At 41.6% G+C, this 19,783-nt stretch overlaps 1 protein-coding gene across 1 annotated transcript in view; it reads right to left on the reverse strand.

Annotated features, from left to right (window-relative positions):
- The window catches only part of KIF5C (kinesin family member 5C), a 152,513-nt gene that overhangs the window by 78,934 nt on the left and 53,796 nt on the right, over nt 1–19,783 (reverse strand). The window contains exons 3-8 of the mRNA XM_032145941.2: nt 18,778–18,851; nt 10,445–10,549; nt 6,169–6,217; nt 5,836–5,891; nt 5,066–5,153; nt 830–954 (exon numbers count right to left, since the gene is read on the reverse strand). Coding sequence (XP_032001832.1) covers nt 830–954; nt 5,066–5,153; nt 5,836–5,891; nt 6,169–6,217; nt 10,445–10,549; nt 18,778–18,851 — 497 coding nt within the window. The remainder of the gene's footprint in view (nt 1–829; nt 955–5,065; nt 5,154–5,835; nt 5,892–6,168; nt 6,218–10,444; nt 10,550–18,777; nt 18,852–19,783) is intronic.

A 19,783-nucleotide genomic window follows, 5' to 3' on the forward strand; every position in this document is an offset into this window, starting at 1 on the left:
TCATGGGGACAATCAGCATGATGTCAGTGCTGATGGAGGCCAGAGGGCATTGTGCACATGGCCTTGCTCTGTGATGTTGCTCGAGGGAGGTCAGTGCCTCCAGACAGGGTGTGGCAGCAGAAGCCTCCGCTGGTGCTATGGAAGTGAGACTGCAGATTCTGGGAGTCCTATTGCTCTGGAGTACAGCCTCGGCCAGGGCCTGGGAGGGCACGGGTCAGGGTGTAGGTGACAAAAGAGAGTCCGGACGAAACCAGAGAACAGTAAAAACTTGCCGCTAAGGCTGATTACAGGCCACACTTCATGAGAGAGCCAAACCCTCCCACGTGGGACACCGTCAGCCCATGCCTACTGCTGGGAGAACCAGGAAATGCAGGAAGCGCCCCAGGTTCCAGACCTTCTATCAGCAAAACAAACCTGCAGAGGCAGGACTGCCACATTCCAATGGCAAAGCTCGTTCCTGGCCTATTAGAGTCGGGTACAACATGGGATTTTCTCTTTTCTCAGAAGTTCATATCCCTCCCACATGTGTGCAGCTGCCTCTGCCACAGGCTAAGTCAAACCAACTGTTGCCTCAAATCATCATAAGGACCCATCAGGGATAAATCAGAGTTGGCATGCAAAGCACCTGCCTGTGACACCAATAAGAGACCTCAGGACCAGAAAAGAAAGCAGGGACAAAGGGTTAAATGTAACAACACCTTGGCAGAGCCTCAGAAACTTTAAAAGCTCTTTAAAGCAGGAAAATAGAAAAGCATAAAAATTATACCATTGCACACTGAAGCAAATAAAAGGGGAAAATTGTAGATAATACAAATAAAGAACCAATTACCTTTTCGCTCCCAGCCAAATCAACCAAATAAAGTTTCCCACTGAGTTTTTTTTCAGTCTCTACATTCTCTTGTTTAATATTTATCAGGAAGATACTGTGACTTCTAGAGCTGTGTTCATTCATGTCTGAAAAGGAAAATAGTTTACTGCTCTACAAAGAACATGTAGGTTTAGGTAGCAAACCTCTCATCTAAAAAGCGTAATAAGTCATGCCTAATAGCTCCATTTCATTGAAGTAAGTCCAGCCAATTAAAAAAATTATCTGAGACCCCTGTTTCTTCTGAAAAACAATGCTCATTCTAGAAATACAAGATTTTAAATGTCTTCAAGGAGCAAAGAATTTAATCTAAAAATCTTAGTCAACAGTTTAAGATATCAGATTTTCTAGCTCTACCTGAAGCCCCATCCTCTAAATTCCTACTCCAGCATGACTTTCCCCTTGAAGAACTCACTACTTCCTCCCCTGCCTCACTTTAAATTCCTCAGACTTTATCATGATTAATACATGATGTATTTTATCTTAGTCATGTGCATAAGCCTTGCCTTATCAGTAATATCATAAGCTTTCTTAAGCAAGGATTAAGACACACACTTCTATAATCTATGCTAACAGCAAAGAAGGTTTCCAAAATTAAATATGCTTCATTAGGATGTGGTACTGGAAATAAAAATCCTTGCAAATCCTCGTGTTTGTCTGCCAAGCAGACAGAGACCCCAGCAACCATCCCATTCAGCCTCCCCAGCAATCATTTCTCAAAACCATCTTACCAGATTATATGTAAAAAGCCCTAAAGATTCATTTTTTTAAAAGTATTAGAACTAATAATTAATTCAGCAAAGTTGTAGGATACAAAATCAACATGTAAAAAATCAGTTGCATTTCTATATACTAACAATGAACAACCCAAAAAATTAAGAAAACAACCTTATTTATAATAGCAAAAAAAGAATAAACTACTTAGGAATAAACTTAACCAAAGAATGGAAAGACTTGTACACTGGAAACTACAAAATGTGATTGAAAGATATGAAAGAAGACACAAACAAATGGATTGATTGGAAGACTTAATATCATTAAGCTGTCAGTATTACCCAAAACAATCTATAGATTCAGGGCAATCTCTATCAAAATTTCAATGACATATTTTACAGAAGTAGAAAAATCCATCCTAAAATATGTATGAAATCTCAAGGGACCCCAAATAGCCTAAACAATCTTGAAAAATAAGAACAGAGTTGAAGGTCTCACACTTCAACAATATAATGGACTTTAGGGACTTGAGGGGAAGGGTAGGAGTAGGGCAAGGGATAAGAGACTACAAATAGGGTGCAGTGCATACAGCTCAGGTGATAGGTGCACCAAAACCTCACAAATTAGCACTAAAGAACTTACTCATGTAACCAAATACCACCTGTACCCCAATAACCTATGGAAAAATAAAAAATAAAAGTTACTACAAAGCTACAGTAATCAAAATGGTGTGGTATTGACATAAAGACAGACATATAAATCAACAGAAGAGAATAAAAGGCCCAGAAATAAATCCTCACACATATGGTCAAATAATTTTCAACAAGAGTGTCAAGACCATTTAATGTGGAAAGAACAGTCTTTTCAACAAATAGTGTTGGAAAAACTGGACAGCTACATGCAAAAAATATATTAACGTTGGGCCCTTACCTTAGAGTACATGCAAAAATTTACTCCAAAAGGATCAAATACCTACACATAAAAACTAAAACTATAAAACTCTTAGAAGAAAACACAGGAGAAAAGCTTCATGACATTGGACTTGGCAATAATTTCTTGGATATGACACCCAAAGCACAAGCAACAAAATAAAAATAGATACTTCATCAAAATTAAAAACTTTTATATCAAAAGACACTATCAATAGTGTAAAAAAGCAATCCATGGAATAGAAGAAAATTTTATAAATCATATATCTAATAAAAGATTGATGTCCAGAATACATAGGGAACTCCAAGTCAACGACAACAAATTAACCTGATTAAAAAATAAATACAGACCTTGAATAGACATTCCTCAAAGAAGATATACAAATGGCCTATAAGCACATGAAAAGATGCTCAACATCACTAATCATTGGGGAAATGCAAGTCAAAACCACAACGAAACAGCACTTCACACCATTTGGATGGCGATTATAAAAAACAGTAACAACAAGTTGGCAAGGATATGGAGAAATGGAAACTGGTGTACTGCTGTTAGGAATAGAAAATGGTACAGCTGCTATAGAAAATAGTAATAATAGCAAATAGTAGCAGGTCCTCAAGAAATTGATAGTAGAATTACCATAAGATCCGAAAATTCCACTTCTGCATATATACTCAAAAGAATTGAAATCAAGGACTCAAATAGACGTTTGCACACCTATGTTCATAACAGCATTATTCACAACCGCCAAAATGTGGATGCCACCCAAGCATCCATTAATTTAAATGAATTTCTTAAATGTTGTATATACATACAATGGAATATTATTCAGCCTTAAAAAGGAAGGACACTTGCTACCACATGGATGAAACTTGAAGACATTATGCTAAGTGAACTAACTCACAAAAGGACAAACACTTTATGATTCCACTTACATGAGGTGCCTACAGCAGTCAAATTCACAGAGACAAAGTAGGTTGAGCAAGAGGAGAATAAAGAATCGGTGTTTAATGGGTACAGAGTTTTGGTTGGAGAAGATAAAAAAAAATTCTAGAGATGGAAGGTGGTGACGCACACAATGTGCAGGTACTTAATGTCACATAAATGCATACTTTAAAATGGTTAAGATGGCAAATTTCATGTTAAGTATATTTTATTGCAATAATAAAAGAAAAACCTCACCAGAATGATAAGAATAATAGCAATTTTTTTTTAGACTAGCAGTTCCAAACCAAGGCACCAAAATGGATTATGAGGTATGCCATAAATAATTTGTGATTAAAAACAGCTTCAGAAACAGAGTGAATAATGTAAATGACAGATGCTGCCACTATAAGAATATCTGTCTTACATTCTTTCACGTATGTGCGTATGTTTTAAGCAAGAGAAAAAGAAGTGGAGTTTGACCAACACTGTATCCAGGAATAGGCTCACCTATGAAAGTTGCTATATACATGAATATCATCTGATATGTTGCTCAGATAGAGAAAATGTTGAGAATTACAGTTCTGGACCACAGAATCAGAGAGTTTTGGGTAGAAGAGACTTAAAGAGCCTAGACCAGTCAGCAAACCAATACCTGAATCTCTTTTACAACATAACAGTGAACTCACTATCTCTCTAGGTAGCAGGCAGCACTCGGGGCAGCTATAAGGGTTGGAGAGTTCTCCTCATAGGGGTCGAAATCTGCCTCCCTAGAGCTCCAACAATCTTGGGTATTCTAAGCATCGAGATGGAACAGAACAAGCTGACCCTCTTTCTTAGTGTCAGCACCTTCAACACGGTAAGATATATTACATTGTCCACACACCCTCCTCCAGATTTTTTTCCCTCACGCAAGCTATAAACCCTTAGTTCTCTCAGCTTCTGTTCATATGAACTCACTGTCATCTGTCCACATCCCTCTTAATAAGATAGACAACTCTCTTTTTTCACAGACCCTCTGCGGCCCGAATCCCATATGCACTGCTTCCCTGGGATGCAATGAATATACTGAGGAAGGAACTTCAGAGCCAATGAGCCGATCTGAATGTCTGCTAGTAACACATCAGAAAGCTTTCCCTAAAGCTCCTGGCTCTGCTTTCTGACTTCCTTCTTCCCTTTCTTTGTCTCTTTTACAGATGGCAGAAATCTAACATGGTTTATTTCCATGTGTGTGACTGCAACGTATCATAGAATTTGTTGGTTTGGAATTTTTTTTTAACCTGAACAATAACATGATCAAAATAAATAAACTGAGGAGCTTACTCTTTCCCTCCCTTTGGTTGGCTGGTTGTTTATTTTTCCTAATGTTCAGGCTTAGGCTGTTATCAGGGTCCAGTAAGTCTCACCCAACATCTTCAAGACCTCAGAGTCCTGTGCACAGCAGAAGGCACCCTTCCCCATGACTGCCTAGACACACTCATAGCACACATACCCTGGCGTCTGTGTCCGAGCACTGCTCTCTAATCACCTTCCCATGCATTCTTTCATTTGTACCTCATTCCCCACCCCCCTCGGTTGGTGGGCAGACATCTGTCTCCCAAGCTGCAGGGGAGGAAACACCCCCACCATGCTTACTTGTCACAGCCACGTGTCGGTTTGCTTTGCCTTCATCTATTACATCCATGACTTCCTCGGGGCTCGACACAAACCGCTCAGTGCAGCCCTGGAAGAGAATCAGTTCAGGTTCACCATTAAAAGAGTTGAAAAGCAACAATATTTTGAAAGGCTGAAACATTTTCCTGTTTATCTTCTAGAGGTGCAGATAACTAGAAAGGCTGAAATATCGATCCAACAACTTTTCCTCCTTGCCCAGGGCTTGAATTCCACATTAAAGAGAAGTCTGGGCAAGCCCTAGGAAATATAGAAGTAAACCAAAAAAAGAATTGTCAAATTTTCCTAGGTTTTTGAGTACATATTCATACTCAACAGCAATACTTTAAGAAGACAGAAAATCAAAGAAGGAAATCAATGAGAGAAGAAGAAATGGATGAAGTTTTGCTTTGCCTTCTATCTTTATTTATTTATGATTATGGCCACCAATATTAGATACTTTGATGTTCCACAGATAATGCTATAATAGGCGTTACTGCAAAGTAAAAACAATTGCACTCAATACCAAAGCCTCTTTAAATGTGAATAATATTAAATAATAATGTCATAAAGAAAAGACACAACTGAAGAAAGTAAATGTCAATTTTTAAAACCAGATGAATATTAAATTTAAGGAGCCTGAATAAATGCCTATATGCTCTTTACAGATAATATTCTGCGCATCTTACGTAATAAGTATTATGACAGACACTGGAGAGAAATTCATTGCGTCACCAATCAAATCTTCCTCATACCTTTACATACGGGACTCTGTTTTTATCTTCATGAACAGCCAAGTTGGTCTTGGATACTATAGAGATGAGAATGACAGCATGCAAAGAAGAAAATAAAAGTTAAAGACTCTATATTGGAGGAAAAATGGAAGTTTGTTACAAAGTACAGGCAAATCTAATCTCTTTGCAATATGCAAGTTTAAGCCTTGGCTGAGAATAAACATATACCCTGAAGGCAATAGAGTATCTCTATAAATTTTCATTAATTCCTTAAGCAGAAGTGTGTTAAACCATTTCAACCTCCCTGGACTTTTGTTACAGAACAAATAAAGGACAAGCACTGAGGTTACTTACCATCAAGTAAGTCCCTTATTTTGTCCAAGTAGATCTCAAAATAGGAAACCTAGTTAAAAACAAATTGAGTTTGGAATAGACATGCCACAGTGTATTTCAAAAATACCATTATTAGTACTTATGAAAGCTTTTGTCATGCATAGCTAAGAAGAGTAAGATGAGGGGTTGAAAGTGAAGACTTATAATCTGGCCAGCTCTACTGGGATTCCCCTGCATCCCGCTTGCTCTAAGCTTCCCTAAGTGTGGACCACTCTCCACCCACACACATCACAGCTCCCTTTGGTTGTCATTCAGGTGTTCTTAACATCGTGTGCTAGACACTTATAGGAGGACTCTAGGCTTTACGTTAGATGAGCACCAAGCAAGCTTAGAAAACAATCAGTAGGCCTCACCTTATTGCATGATACTGACAGTATCATGAAGGAGGAGGCACTTAGCCCAAATGCTCACTTGCGAGAAGCCGGGAGAGGGCAAGGGCAGTGTGTTCAGAACTACAGGAGCTCAGAAAGGTAACTGGGCGAGAGCCGGTAATGGGGGCCAGCTCTGGTGCATCCAGGAAAGATCTGAACAAAATGGGACTTGATGAAAGATGGTTAGACTGTGAGAAGAAAAGGAGGCCTTCCCATTAGTCTCAAGGCTCAGCCGCAGCACCACCTTCATCAGTATCACCTAAGAACCTGTTTGAACTGCAGAACCCTGAACGCTACTGCAGTCCTGCTGAATCCGAATCCCAGAGAAAAGGAACTAGGAATCTGGTTCTCAGTTCCCCAGACGATTCTTATGCTGGCTGATGTCTGAGACCTGCTTTAACTAAATATGTGGTCTTAGGGACGCAATTCACACATAACCAAGACCCTAGGCCTCAACTGTCCCATCTGTCACATGAAGCCATAGGGCTTTACAAATGTCAAAAATCCCCCTCTAGGATTCTGTACTCTGTTTACATCTGCTTTCTGCCTACCCAAAAAACTTATCTGCCCTATGTTCATAAGTGCTTTTGAAATCTAAACAAGGGAATGGGCAGAAAGGAAAACAGCTGTAAAGTTGTAAAGCTGAGATGTGACTACTCAGGTAAAACCTCTTCCCTACATCCCAGCTCTGGACCAGTCATGGGGAAGCGAAGACTCTAACCCAGCACTGGTCCCAGCTCTGACTCAGCCCGGATCCATTATCTTTAATGTGCCTTGGTCTGGAACTACCTGACTGGAACCATCCCAGCTACTCTGAGATGTGGGGTCCTAGCTTGAGCCCTGGAATCCACTGCTGGGCATCTCTCCTGGCTGCCTGTATCCCTAGCAACATCTGCCTACTTGAACACCTGTCAGACTCCCCTGTCCCTGAGGCCCATCTCTCATGGCCACACGTATGTGACATTTGAAAGACTCACGCCTACAGCTTTCTCTGATCTTTCATGCTGTCACACTCCCCAAATCCTTATGGGTCTGTTTGGCCTCCAATCCGGGACATCTCTAACCCAGTCCTTCCTGCAGCCAACTCAACACTGGTTCAGCGCATTCTATTTATTTCAGAATTGTCTGATTTCCATTAAGACTTGTCTATTATTTTTGAGATCTTAAACATATGGCCTTATTTCCACAGATTGCAGAGAAAATTAATTACATCTAAAAAAAAAGTCACAAACTAGATACTGGCAAATCTGGCAATTAGAATCATATTCACATTCAATGTAAGTAGAAACAGGATTCTGATTTTATTAATTTCTGCTTTTGGTGTGTGTGGGGGGGTGGTGATTTTGTTGTTTTGTCATTTCAAATACTTTGTGAGACCAGGCGGAAGAAAATTAAATAGGCATTGTTTGGCATTAAGAAATAGGGTGTTCAGAAATAAAGTTCAAAACCTCTGTGGGACTCATTTTAAGGAGCAGATTTTCAATATTGCCTTAATTATTCCTCTTTTTCTTGATTTAGCTTCTCACTATCCAGTTCAAAATACAAAGTAGTGAGCAACTAATTTGCCCACTTATAATTAGTATTTATAAAACCAAGTAAGCATAAGTACAAATGCAACACAGAAATCTGAACTGTAAAATTCAGCCCTAGAGACTTAGAGTGTTGTTTCTCTCCTCCCCTAACTTCATGCTAGGGCTGTTTTTATCTTAATAAGATTCTAACACAAGACCCTATTTTGAGGGCAGTAATTGGTTTAACATCTTATTCCAGGATTATCACATAAGAACCCTGCAGTAGTTTAAGCTATTTAAATGCAAACAGCCCTAAAGAAGCACTAAGCTTCTAAATCTTGATCCCATCAAAGCAACAAGCTTCTGTATCCTTAGATATAAAGGGCCTTGGCAAGAAGGAGAAGCAGGCTTTAGCCAACAAAAGGAATCCTAAGGAAAAGTAATTTGCTAGATGTAATTTATAGTTGGGCAAACAGTTGGTGCCTTCTTTTTATGTCATTTACGAAAGGTATACAGTAGTAAGGGGAGAAGTTTTAATATAATTGAAAAGGTATCGCATATGCGGTTGGTCAGACCTAGGGTCTATTCTTAGTTTTATCAATAACTTGGTGTTTAAGTTGGACCTTCTAACTGCGTTTTTTTTTTTTTGTTTTAGACAGAGTCTCTCTCTGTCGCCCAGGCTAGAGTGCGGTGGAGCAATCTCAGCTCACTGCAACCTCCACCTCCCGGGTTCAAGTGATTATTGTGCCTCAGCCTCCTGAGTAGCTGGGATTATAGGCACACACCACCATGCCTGGCTAATTTTTTTTTTTTTTTTTTTTAGTTGAGACAGGGTTTCACCATGTTGGCCAGGCTGGTCGTGAACTCCTGACCTCAGGCGATCTGCCCGCCTCAACCTCCCAAAGTGCTGGGATTACAGGTATGAGCCACTGTGCCTGGCCTAACCCTGCGTCCTTAAACTTCCATTTCCTCATCTCTGAACAGATGGGCCTGGCGCACTAAGATCCCAGCCTGAAGGGAAATCTCTTAGCAGATCTGCTTAGCGAGGCTTCTTAGAACTGCCCCTTCACCCTCCCCAGCCACAGTGGGGGCCCCCAGACAGCATGTGCATCCTGGACACAGCTCATCGGGCAAGGGGGGCACCTATGTAGGCTGGGCCAATGAGTCCCTGCCCAAGAGAATTTAGAGTTGGAAATAAAGGAATAGTGGAGCAGCAGCTGCCATGTTGCCAACCCCTTCTCCCACCAAAAAGAGAGAAAGATGGTCCAGAACAAGAGAAAGGAGTCAAGCAAGGGGGCAGAAAAGCAGCGACTGTAACAGGTTTGGGGTTTCTTTTGGAGGTGACGATATGCTCAAGAATTAGATAAGGATCATCATTGTACACTTTTGGGAATATATTAAAAACCATCAAACTATACACTTTAAAAGGATGAATTTTGCGGTATGTGAACAATATCTCAATTGTCTAAAAAGTTTAAAAAGAAAAAAGAAAAACAGGGCTTAGATTTCCTGCCCTCCACACTTCATCCTCCACAAAATGCCCACTGTCAGATTCTGTATCTTATAACAATATCCTCTATTTGCTTAAACAAGTGCCTTTCAGCCACTTGCAAAAGGGGTGTTCCAATGAATATACCCTAATACCAAATTTGATTATTTAACAGCTACAGTAAGAGAGTAGAAATCTCTCTTTTAATGCAAATTTAAGTCATATAACAAGTTTTGGTTTAAAACAAAAACAAAATACAAGGGGGAAGATAAAAAGGAAGAGAATTCCTCTTCCCAACATTTCTCAGAGTTCTGCTCTGTGACACTCTGCTCAAAACACAAGTCTGTGATACTCTTAGGGGGAGAAATGTGTCTACATTCAAATAAGCTGGGAAATGTAATCTAATGCATGTCCCCTTTGCAGAGTATATTGAAACTTGTGATAAACTTAACATTGTTCAAGAAAGCATTTTCCCAGCTCATTTGGCCTTACAGTGCTTTTCCCTGCTAGCCCACCATTAATAACACAAGGGAATGTGTTCCACAGAACACACTTTGGGAAATGCTGCCCTAACCCAAACACATTTCAGTCATACCCACAGAAATCCAGAGGATAAAGGGTAGAATTTGGGCAACAATCAAGATGATTTCCTCCTAAAGAAGGCTTTTGCTTTCATTATGTGGATATTTCAAGCAAACCCTCCAGATACCTGTTAGCCTAGGTCACTAATAAAGAGGGCTCTGCTTAGCACAAGAATGTCATTTAAATTAGTAAGATCATCTTTTATATCTACTTGAAAGGAGGAGGTATAAGAAACGTTATCTGGGGCCCAGTGTCTTCTCTGGGGACCAATCAGTAATACATACCTTTATGTGAAACTCCAGGTTCTCATCCATGGAGTAGATATGGTCAAAGATATCATGGGCAATTCGTGGGATGATCCCCATGAGCTGTGGGTCGTGCAGCTTCCCCTAGTGGGTGAAAATACAAACACGGGCAGTTAAAGCGTGCTGGGAGACACATGAGAGAGAGAGGGAACCATCTCTGGGTTCCTTAGACAGAACTCGGTGGAGCAGGAAGCACCCACCTGTGCCTGCCGGCTCCCTTGGGCATCTACCTGACTTGCCAACAGACCAGAAGTTGGTGGAAAAACTCAATGTGTTGGTCTGTTTATCCAGCAGGGGAGCACTTGTTCTGCCAAGTTCTGAGGCCCCACAGTATTGCCTCCAGCTGCCACTCATGGCAACAAAATCAGTGTCTATGTGGCTAGTGTGGGGTGAGGAGGAGGAGGAGGAAAAGGGAGCAGGAGAAGGAACGAGAATATATGGATTTGGTTTTTGAGTATTTACAAACTGACCTGAGCCTGGAGGTCCAAGTAAGGCAATCTCGTTTAATGAAATCACCTCTAGAACTGATTTCCAAAATTTTCCAAAATTTCTAAGAACCTTATTCTAGCAACACTTTCAGTATCATTTAACAGATCAATCAAGAAAATACATTTCATCAACTTCTTTTAAAAATCTGTGGTTCCCAGGCCGAATTGTTCCAAATAATTTTTAGCTGTTTCTAACACCTAAATCCACGTTTAAGATAGTCTTATATTCTTCTTTCCCCGCTTTTCTACTTTACTCATTTCACCTAAGTGGGTGGGGATAGGGATAGGTAAATTCTTCTGCTATTTGGATATTACCAAATCCATTTTTAAGGTCCAGAATTTGCCACCCCTGAAGATTTTAGAAAAGATGCCTTAGGATCCGACAGCAACTCCTAATGAAGACTTCCAGAAGTATTTAAAGCAACACACAAGCTCCAGAGAGCCTTTGCCTAAGCCCACCGTCAAATAAGCACTTAAGTTCTCATATGTGTTCAACAACCCATCAGTGAACAAACACACAGTCTGCAGGTTTAAAGTGATTGGTGCCCACAGTACATCCAGAGAATTTTCCAGATTTTTGTTTGTTTGTTTTTGTTTTTTGAGACGAAGTCTCACTCTGTTGCCCAGGCTGGAGTGCAGTGATGCAGTCTTGGCTGACTGCAACCTCCACTTCCCAGGCTCAAGTGATCCTCAGCTTTCCTAGTAGCTGGAACTACAGGTGTGCACCACCACACCTGGCTAACTTTTTGTATTTTTTGTAGAGCTGAGGTTTCGCAGTGTTGCCAAGGCTGGTCTCCAACTCCTGAGCTCAAAGTGATCCTCCCACCTTGGCTTCCCAGAGTGCTGGGATTACAGGCATGAGCTGCTGGGATTACAGCAGTCTGGCTTCCAGCAAAGCTCTCTTGTCCGGAAAAATGGATACTTCTCTGGAATGCCCTTATCTATTAGGAATCTAAATAGTTTGATGTATTGATACTGTTTTTTAGTTTGACTGCATACTTCCTAAAGATAGGGAAGGCCAGTGCATGTATATTTCTCTCCACTGCTTACAAGATTTCGTATTTATTACATAGAATTATTGTAGAATTCAAGTTAAATAGGATATATAAGGTGCTTAGTGACACGAGAAGGGCTAAAATAAATGTTAGTATTACAGCACTCAGCTTATAGCAGGTTCTTACGAAGAAGTTGTTGGAGTTTATTTCACCTGAAGAGTCTGAAACACATTTCTATCCCTGACAATTAATATATATCTTAGGAAAGAAAACGGTGCCATATGACAGACTGACAATCTCAAATCTTGATAACTTTTAAACTGTATATTCCATCATAAACGTGTAACAAATTAGACAATGGACCCCCACACGCTCTGAATCATGGAGATCACTGGCAGAAACAACACCTACGGTGAGAACATCATTTCCATCTGGTCAAATGTCATGACTCCACTCAGCCAATCAAAAGACCTCCCCTACCAAAGCCCTCCAGAGCTTTTTAATAATTCATGATAATCCTTAGCTTCTCCTCAGTAGCCCACAGCCAGAGAAGAATGATTGATAATCCAAAAATCATTTACAATGGACTCAAATCTATTTTCCGAGATGCCTTCCCTTCCAATGGATTTATCTCCCCATTGATTCCTCGCTGATACAGTGCTGAGATCCCCTTGTTTGCCTTTGTCAGGGCAAGAACCAAGGCAGAACGAGAGATGAATCTAGGACACTCTCTACTTTGTGTCTCTCTGAAGTCCTCACCCTAAAATCAATGTGAGAAAAGTGAGGGTTCTCATAATGATGCGTCCCATCCCCACAGGAACAGAAGCACACCCACATCTACCGCAGGCCTAGGAACTGGGCGGCTTGATCCAGCTCAGATGCTCAAGAGTAGTAAGGGCTTTCTGTGCAGTAAACTGGGCCTGCCGAAACAATCCGCAGGTGTGTGTATGCAGGGGAGGATGGAGGGGCATGTGGAGTGTGCGTGCGTGTGTGTGTGTGTGTGTGTGGGTGTGTGTGGTGTTAGGGGAGCATATGGATGTGTGATGTGTGTGTGTGGTATACGCCTGTGTGTGATATACGTGTGGGGTGTGGGGGTTATGTCTGCATGTGTGGGGGCGTGTGATGTATGTGGAGTATTAACATGTATGTGTGAAGTGGGGGGTATATGTGTGTGAGATGGATGTAGGGAATGTGTGCAGGTATGTGCTATAGCGTGAATGTAGGAAGTGTGGCGAGTGTGGGGGTGCTTGTGGTGTGTGTGGCTGTGTGGCATTCTGTGGTGTGTGTGTATTGTATATGTGTGATATGTGGTGTCTGTGTCTGTATGATGTATGCAGTGTGTGTGTGTGTATGGGAGTATGTGTGTGTGCGTGTGTGTGTGTATGGGAGTGTGTGTGTGTGTGTGTGTATGGGAGTATGTGTGTGTTGTGTGTGTGTGTAGGAGTATGTGTGTGTGTTGTGTGTGTGTGTATGGGAGTATGTGTGTGTGTTTGTGTGTGTGTATGGGAGTATGTGTGTGTGTGTATGGGAGTGTGTGTGTGTGCTGTGTGTGTATGGGAGTGTGTGTGTGTTGTGTGTGTGTATGGGAGTGTGTGTGTTGTGTGTGTGTATGGGAGTGTGTGTGTTGTATGTGTGTGTATGGGAGTATGTGTGTGTATATGAGAGTATGTGTGTGTGTGTTGCGTGTGTGTATGGGAGTATGTGTGTGTGTGTGTGTATGGGAGTGTGTGTGTGTTGTGTGTGTGTATGGGAGTGTGTCTGTGTTGTGTGTGTGTATGGGAGTGTGTGTTGTATGTGTGTGTATGGGAGTATGTGTGTGTGTATGAGAGTATGTGTGTGTGTATTGTGTGTGTGTATGGGAGTATGTGTGTGTGTTGTGTGTGTGTATATGGGAGTATGTGTGTGTGTGTGTTGTGTGTGTGATATATGTGGGCTCTGTATGTGTGCATGTATATGTGGGGGTGTCTCTGTGTGTGTGGTGTGTGGTGTGTGGTGTGTGTGTGTGTATGTAGGGGGTATGCTATACAATGTGTGGTATGTGGTATATTGTATGTCTGTGTGTGTGTATGTCTGTGTACGATGTATGTGGGGGTGTGGTATATAGTGTGTGGTATGTGTGTCTATATGTATGTGTGTGATGTGTACATCTCTGTATGTTATGATGTTATGTAGGGGTCATATGTGGTATATAGTGTGTAGTGTGTGGTGTGTTTGTGTGTGGTGTGCATATATCTGTGTGTATATGTATGATGTATGTGGAGGTGGATGTAATGTGTGGTGTGTCTGTGTGTGCATATGTGTGTGCTGTGTATATGTCTGTGTGTGTATGATGTATGGGGGCATGTGCAGTATGTGTTATGTGGTGTGTCTGTATGTGTGTGATATATATGTCTGTGTGTGTTTATGATGTATGTGAGGGCCATGTGTGGTGTGAGGTATGTCTGTGGTATGTATATGTCTGTATGTGTATGATGTATGTGGGAGGGTATGTGGTATGTGGTGTGTGGTGTGTCTGTGTGGGTATATGTGTGGTGTGTATATGTTTGTGTGTGTGTGTATGATGCATTTAAGGAGTGTGATATATGGTGTGTGGTGTGTCTGTGTGTATATTATGGTGTGTGGTGTGTCTGTGTGTGTATATGTGTTTGGTGTGCATATGTTTGTGTGTGTATCATTTATGTGGGGGATATGTGGTATGTGGTGTGTCTGTGTATGTATGTGTGTGTGTATGATGTGTGTGGGAGGTGTGGTGTGTGGTGTGTCTCTGTGTGTGTGTATGAGAGAGAGGTGCTCCTTAGAGGTCTTCACTGCCTCTACACTGACCCTTGCAGATGAAATGCGCAGCCCAGACACACAATGCACAGTTGCGTCGGGCAGTAAGAAGTGGGAAAACAGCCGAGAGCTATAGAAATTCAGAGACTAGAAATGTCCCAGATTTCCAGTAATAAAATGGGTAATATGGGATGGCTTGCTTGAGGGACACCAAATCTTGAAGAATGGGTAACTTTGGGATGGGCAGAGAGGATGTGGGCGGAGAAGGTGAGTGGGAGAACAAAGTACAGGAACTGAGAAAGAACAGTGAAAGTGTATTTTAGCTGAAGGATCAAAGATGAACTTGGGGAGCAAAGAAATCCACTGCTTCATCACCTTGTTTCTCCCGGAAAGCAAATAGGAGAAAGACCTTTATAACTGCATCCGTATAATTCTATCCACAAACTTTTTCCACAGAATGTGATCTTTTAGGAGCACATATGAAAGAAGAAACAAGACCCAGGCCACCAGCCACTGAACAAGACTCTCTTTGTTCCAGCCCCAGTTGCCTCCTTGACCTCCCAAGCAGGGCAGAGTTTCCTGAAACACTTAAGACGTCAGCCCGTCAGTACATGAGCACCATGTGTTCAGACAGGCTTGTTCAAAATCACTTGGCAGGCCTGGCAGGATGGCTGGGAAGCCTGTACCATTCAGATGACCTCCAAGCATCTCTTTGGGCAGAAAGAAAAAACACAAGGTGTCTCCATCCATCTGTATCAGTGTGCAGAAGAGGATCACAAAGTAGGGCATGGGGCCAAGAGAGGCCCTTCCCGGCATCACACACTGAACAAAAGAACAGTCCCCTTTTCCTCAGCTGGAGCTGGAACCCCCTGTGTCCTCCCCAGTGCCAACCCTGGGTATGGGCTGCACAAGCCCAGGACCTTCTGTGTGTTGGTGTCCACCAAGCTTAGCATTAACACTGTCCAGTGAGTCATATATTTACTGAAAACCTACCTTAAATGCTCCATCTTGAGAAGCTAATATTTCCAATTTTATGTAGGCTTAATCTGTTTGTTCCCCTCAATACAAGGTAATGGAATCACCACTGGATGTCAGACCAAAAACAGGGGGATTAAAATGAAAAACAGCTTAAAATGTGACTGCTCTGTCCACTCAGGGACACTCAGGGAATTAACGTCCCCTTCGGAAAGCCTTTGGAAGATCACAATGTGTAATCTGAATACATAAAATCCTCCTTTCAGAGAATGCAGACCCTGTAGGGCTTTTTGGACTTAATTGCATTCCAGGATCCTGGATTTCTTGGTCTCCTGAAGTATCTATGACTTCAGCTTGGGGCTCCTCCTTCCCTCTGTCTTCCTCTGAAAATATCCCCTACCTTTTCTCCAATCTATAATTACCCTACAGAAAGAACTCGATTAAGTGAGGGGGTGGGTGGCACTAGGAAAAAACTCCCATCCACATCAACTATTTCTAACTGTAGACACAAGTATGTGATCTGCAAAAGTCACAATAAAGGAAAGCAACTCATTACAATTGACCTTTTAAAACTCACAAAGATGAAGAGGCAACCGCAGGTGAAACCTGTCCGGAACCCAGTTCCTTTCAGGTCCCGCATGAGTCCTCACTGGGCAGGCGTTGTGAAGTTTACACTGTAAGACACAGACGGCTTGAGAACCTCTAGTTTAGCAAAATATCTCTTATGTTAGTTTTTGTTTTTGTTTTTTGGTTTTTAATTTTATTATTTATTATTATTATTTTTGAGATGGAGTCTTGCTCTGTCACCCAGGCTGAAGCTCAGTGGTGTAATCTTGGCTCACTGCAACCTTTGCCTCCCCAGTTCAAACGATTCTCCTGCCTCAGCCTCCTGGGTAGCGGGGACTACAAACGTGCGCCACCGCGCCTGGCTAAATTTTTTTGTATTTTTAGTAGGATGGGGTTTCGCCATGTTAGCCAGGCTAGTCTCGAACTCCTGACCTATGTGCTGGGATTACAGGCGTAAGCCACCACGCCTGGCCTCCCGTATTAGTTTTAAAGGGCGGGCATAGCTCTTTGCCATCACCCTACATCCATCTCTTCTCCCGAAATAAGATTTTACACTGGGGAGCATTCTCTCTCTTGATGTCTTACAGTTTAAATTTCTGGCATTTAGCAAGTACCTTATATTTTCTAATCCCAAAGCTTAAAAGGTCACTCTTGTAAGCATTCCAAGAGATTTTGGGGGATTTTATATAACGCAGGTTGCTTTTGTTTTTTTGTTTGGCATTATATATAGTTTGGTAATTAAAAGAAAAAGAAAAAAAAGAAAAAAAAAAATCTCCAGACTGATTGAATTCCTCACTAGACACCATATCTCTCTTTCAAGTGCCATCAGACCTATGAGGGAGTTTTTGTCCACAGCTACTGGACTAGGTGGGACACAAGAAATGTGGAACTGCAACTTTTCTATAGTCTCAAGGTCAAGAGTCGGGGGCCTAGTAAGAGGGAAAGGCGAGGGGCCGGGGCAGGAGGGTGAGGATAGCAAGGCAGTGCTTCCAAGACATTCTGCAGTAGAGTGTGAGAGGAGGAAAAGACGGGCTGATGCCACTCAGGTGTCAGGGGAAAGACCTGCTTAGTCAGAAAGAAGTGATAAATAAACCTCTTGCTTCCTTTAATCTGTGCAGTCTCTGAACCACTTTGTCTTCAGCAAAATGGGTGAAAGAGAGTCAACAACACAGAAATGAGATCCCCGGCACTATACCCCACACTTGAAATCGGTATGAGCAGAACATCAGAGCCCCGAGGATTTTAGCCTCGTGCCTTTGAAATCTCCTCTTCAATAGGAATGATTCATAAGCTAAACCGATTCTGCAGCAGCCGTCTCAGTGCTATTCCCACGAGGGCATCGTAAATGAAAAACTCTAAGCTGGAAGGATTAAGGATTCATCTTACCCTGCCGCTGAATTCCCCAAACTTCCTCTGCGCGGTTTCTTATAATAACCACACTTACCACCTCTCCTTACCTGTCAAGTGGGCCTCACCTTTAGAAGAATTATCAGGCTCTGAAGGCCCTATAGGATTTGGTGATTTAAAAAAAAAAAAAAAAAAAGGAAAAGAGGAGGCAAAGAGGTTCAATTTTGTCTGCAGACCTGCCTTGTTTGGAAAACAGACTGAAGCCACAAAATTCCACAGCCAACAATTGGAGCTGGGGTCATACCCTGAAGTGCCTTCAGGGAGCAGGTATGTAAGTCAATAAGGAAAGATGCCGAATATAAGTTCGTCTTCACCCCAGTGTGCATGAAGTGGGCTGGGTGTGAGTACAATGGAGAGTCCAGCCCCATATACATGGGGTGGCCAGGGCCAGTATTACAGGTACCATTTTCACAAATACTAACAAATATTTTACCAAACTTCTCCAAGGTGACAGCAGCTGTTCCCTGCACTAGAAATGTTAACAAAAAGTTGAACAGGACAATGAAGTGAACAGTGAAGCTTGAATTTTATATTATGGTGAAATTCACCCAGTGCTGCCAGATCTTCAGAATATTCAACTTAAGATGGAAAATTTGAATTGTGTGAAATCACCCAATTTTTAACATTGCTTACAATTAAAAAAAAATACTGTGCAGGCCAAACAAAAATATGTCTGTGGACTGAACGTGGCCCACAAGCCAACTTTTAAAAATCTCTGACCTACAGTTTTTTATTTATTCTAAGAGACAAACCTCCCCGGGGGCCTTCATCAGGGTAAATGATTTTCCCAACAGGCTTTCCCAGTTAGATTGAGGCCGAAGTCCAGAATGATGTTCACACTACTGCTTAGCTAATCAATGATTGTTTCTGAATAGAATGTATTGTTACTGTCACAAAGTTATCAATAAAGTACTTTTTAAAATACTGAATTCCTGAGACTTTATTTTTCGCTGCTATTTTAAAACTTCTCAAAGACATAATTAATTGGCCAAACATAACCGTCTCTATTTCCCAGTAAAGAAAGCCACATGCACCTCAAGTTTTGCTGGAAACGTCAGTTCCATTCAGTCATCTCAGAGATTCGCATCAGAGCACATTGTAATCTTACCTCCATGGTGTGGGTTTTTCCTGATGAAGTCTGCCCATACGCAAAAATCGTTCCATTATAACCTTCAAGGACATCTGTGAACAAGAAAAAGAAATTAAAATTAACTCATTACTTTGATCATATGCTGGTGTAGGTTGCATATTTTAAAATTACATTTTCCAAATGGCCCATCTCATTTTTCATACAAATGATATATTTCAACTCCATGTGAATTTTAAGTAGAATTATGAGATAAGAGCAGAAATGCAGGCCTCTGTTGTTCTACAAATAGAAAGAAATGGACTCACATTTCACAGAATATATTAATGAAGAAGGAGGCAGACACACTTTCTCCCAACGACATCAAAAGGAAGATAGAGACATCGAGCAGAAAACTTTTTTTTAGTAGAAGGATATTTCAGTTTTCTTCTATAAGTTGATTTCTTGAGATCAGTTGGGGGAAAAAGAAAACATTACGCTTATGCCCTGTTTCTGGAGTGAGATGAAGAATAGAATTTCCTTCCTGAAGACTTAATTTGGGTCAGTTTAAATGCTGGCCCAGGCTAGCTCCTTGGGGAGGTTTCTCCTGAAAGCCCCAGAAGAGCTTCTTGAGTCCAGAGGTGGGGGAGGAAAAGGGCCCCACTCTATAAACAGAGCCTCAGGGTGACAATCTAATAAGCCCAGAAACTAGCCAGGCCCTCACTTAAATTTAATGTCTCTGTGTTTGCACTGATAGTGCTAACAAGCCAGCCCAGGTCCATCAGCATCAGGATATTTCTTTTAATTACACAATGAGAGCACTGTGCAAACCCCTCCACACTGCAGGTCGGTGCCACATCACACAGGGACAAGGGGAGGCTCGAGGGTGGAGTCTGCTTTTTGCTGAAGAGCTGAAGATTATCTGTGGGAATTCTTTCAAAGCAGCAGAGGTGATTAAAATATATTTAGCACTCATTTCCCTCCTGCTTTCCTCCTTCATCCTCACAAATATCACTGGAAGAGGAACAATGCATCGTTAATATCCTTG

Source organism: Hylobates moloch, unplaced genomic scaffold, assembly GCF_009828535.3.
Source record: "Hylobates moloch isolate HMO894 unplaced genomic scaffold, HMol_V3 SCAFFOLD_24, whole genome shotgun sequence".
NCBI lineage: Eukaryota > Metazoa > Chordata > Mammalia > Primates > Hylobatidae > Hylobates > Hylobates moloch.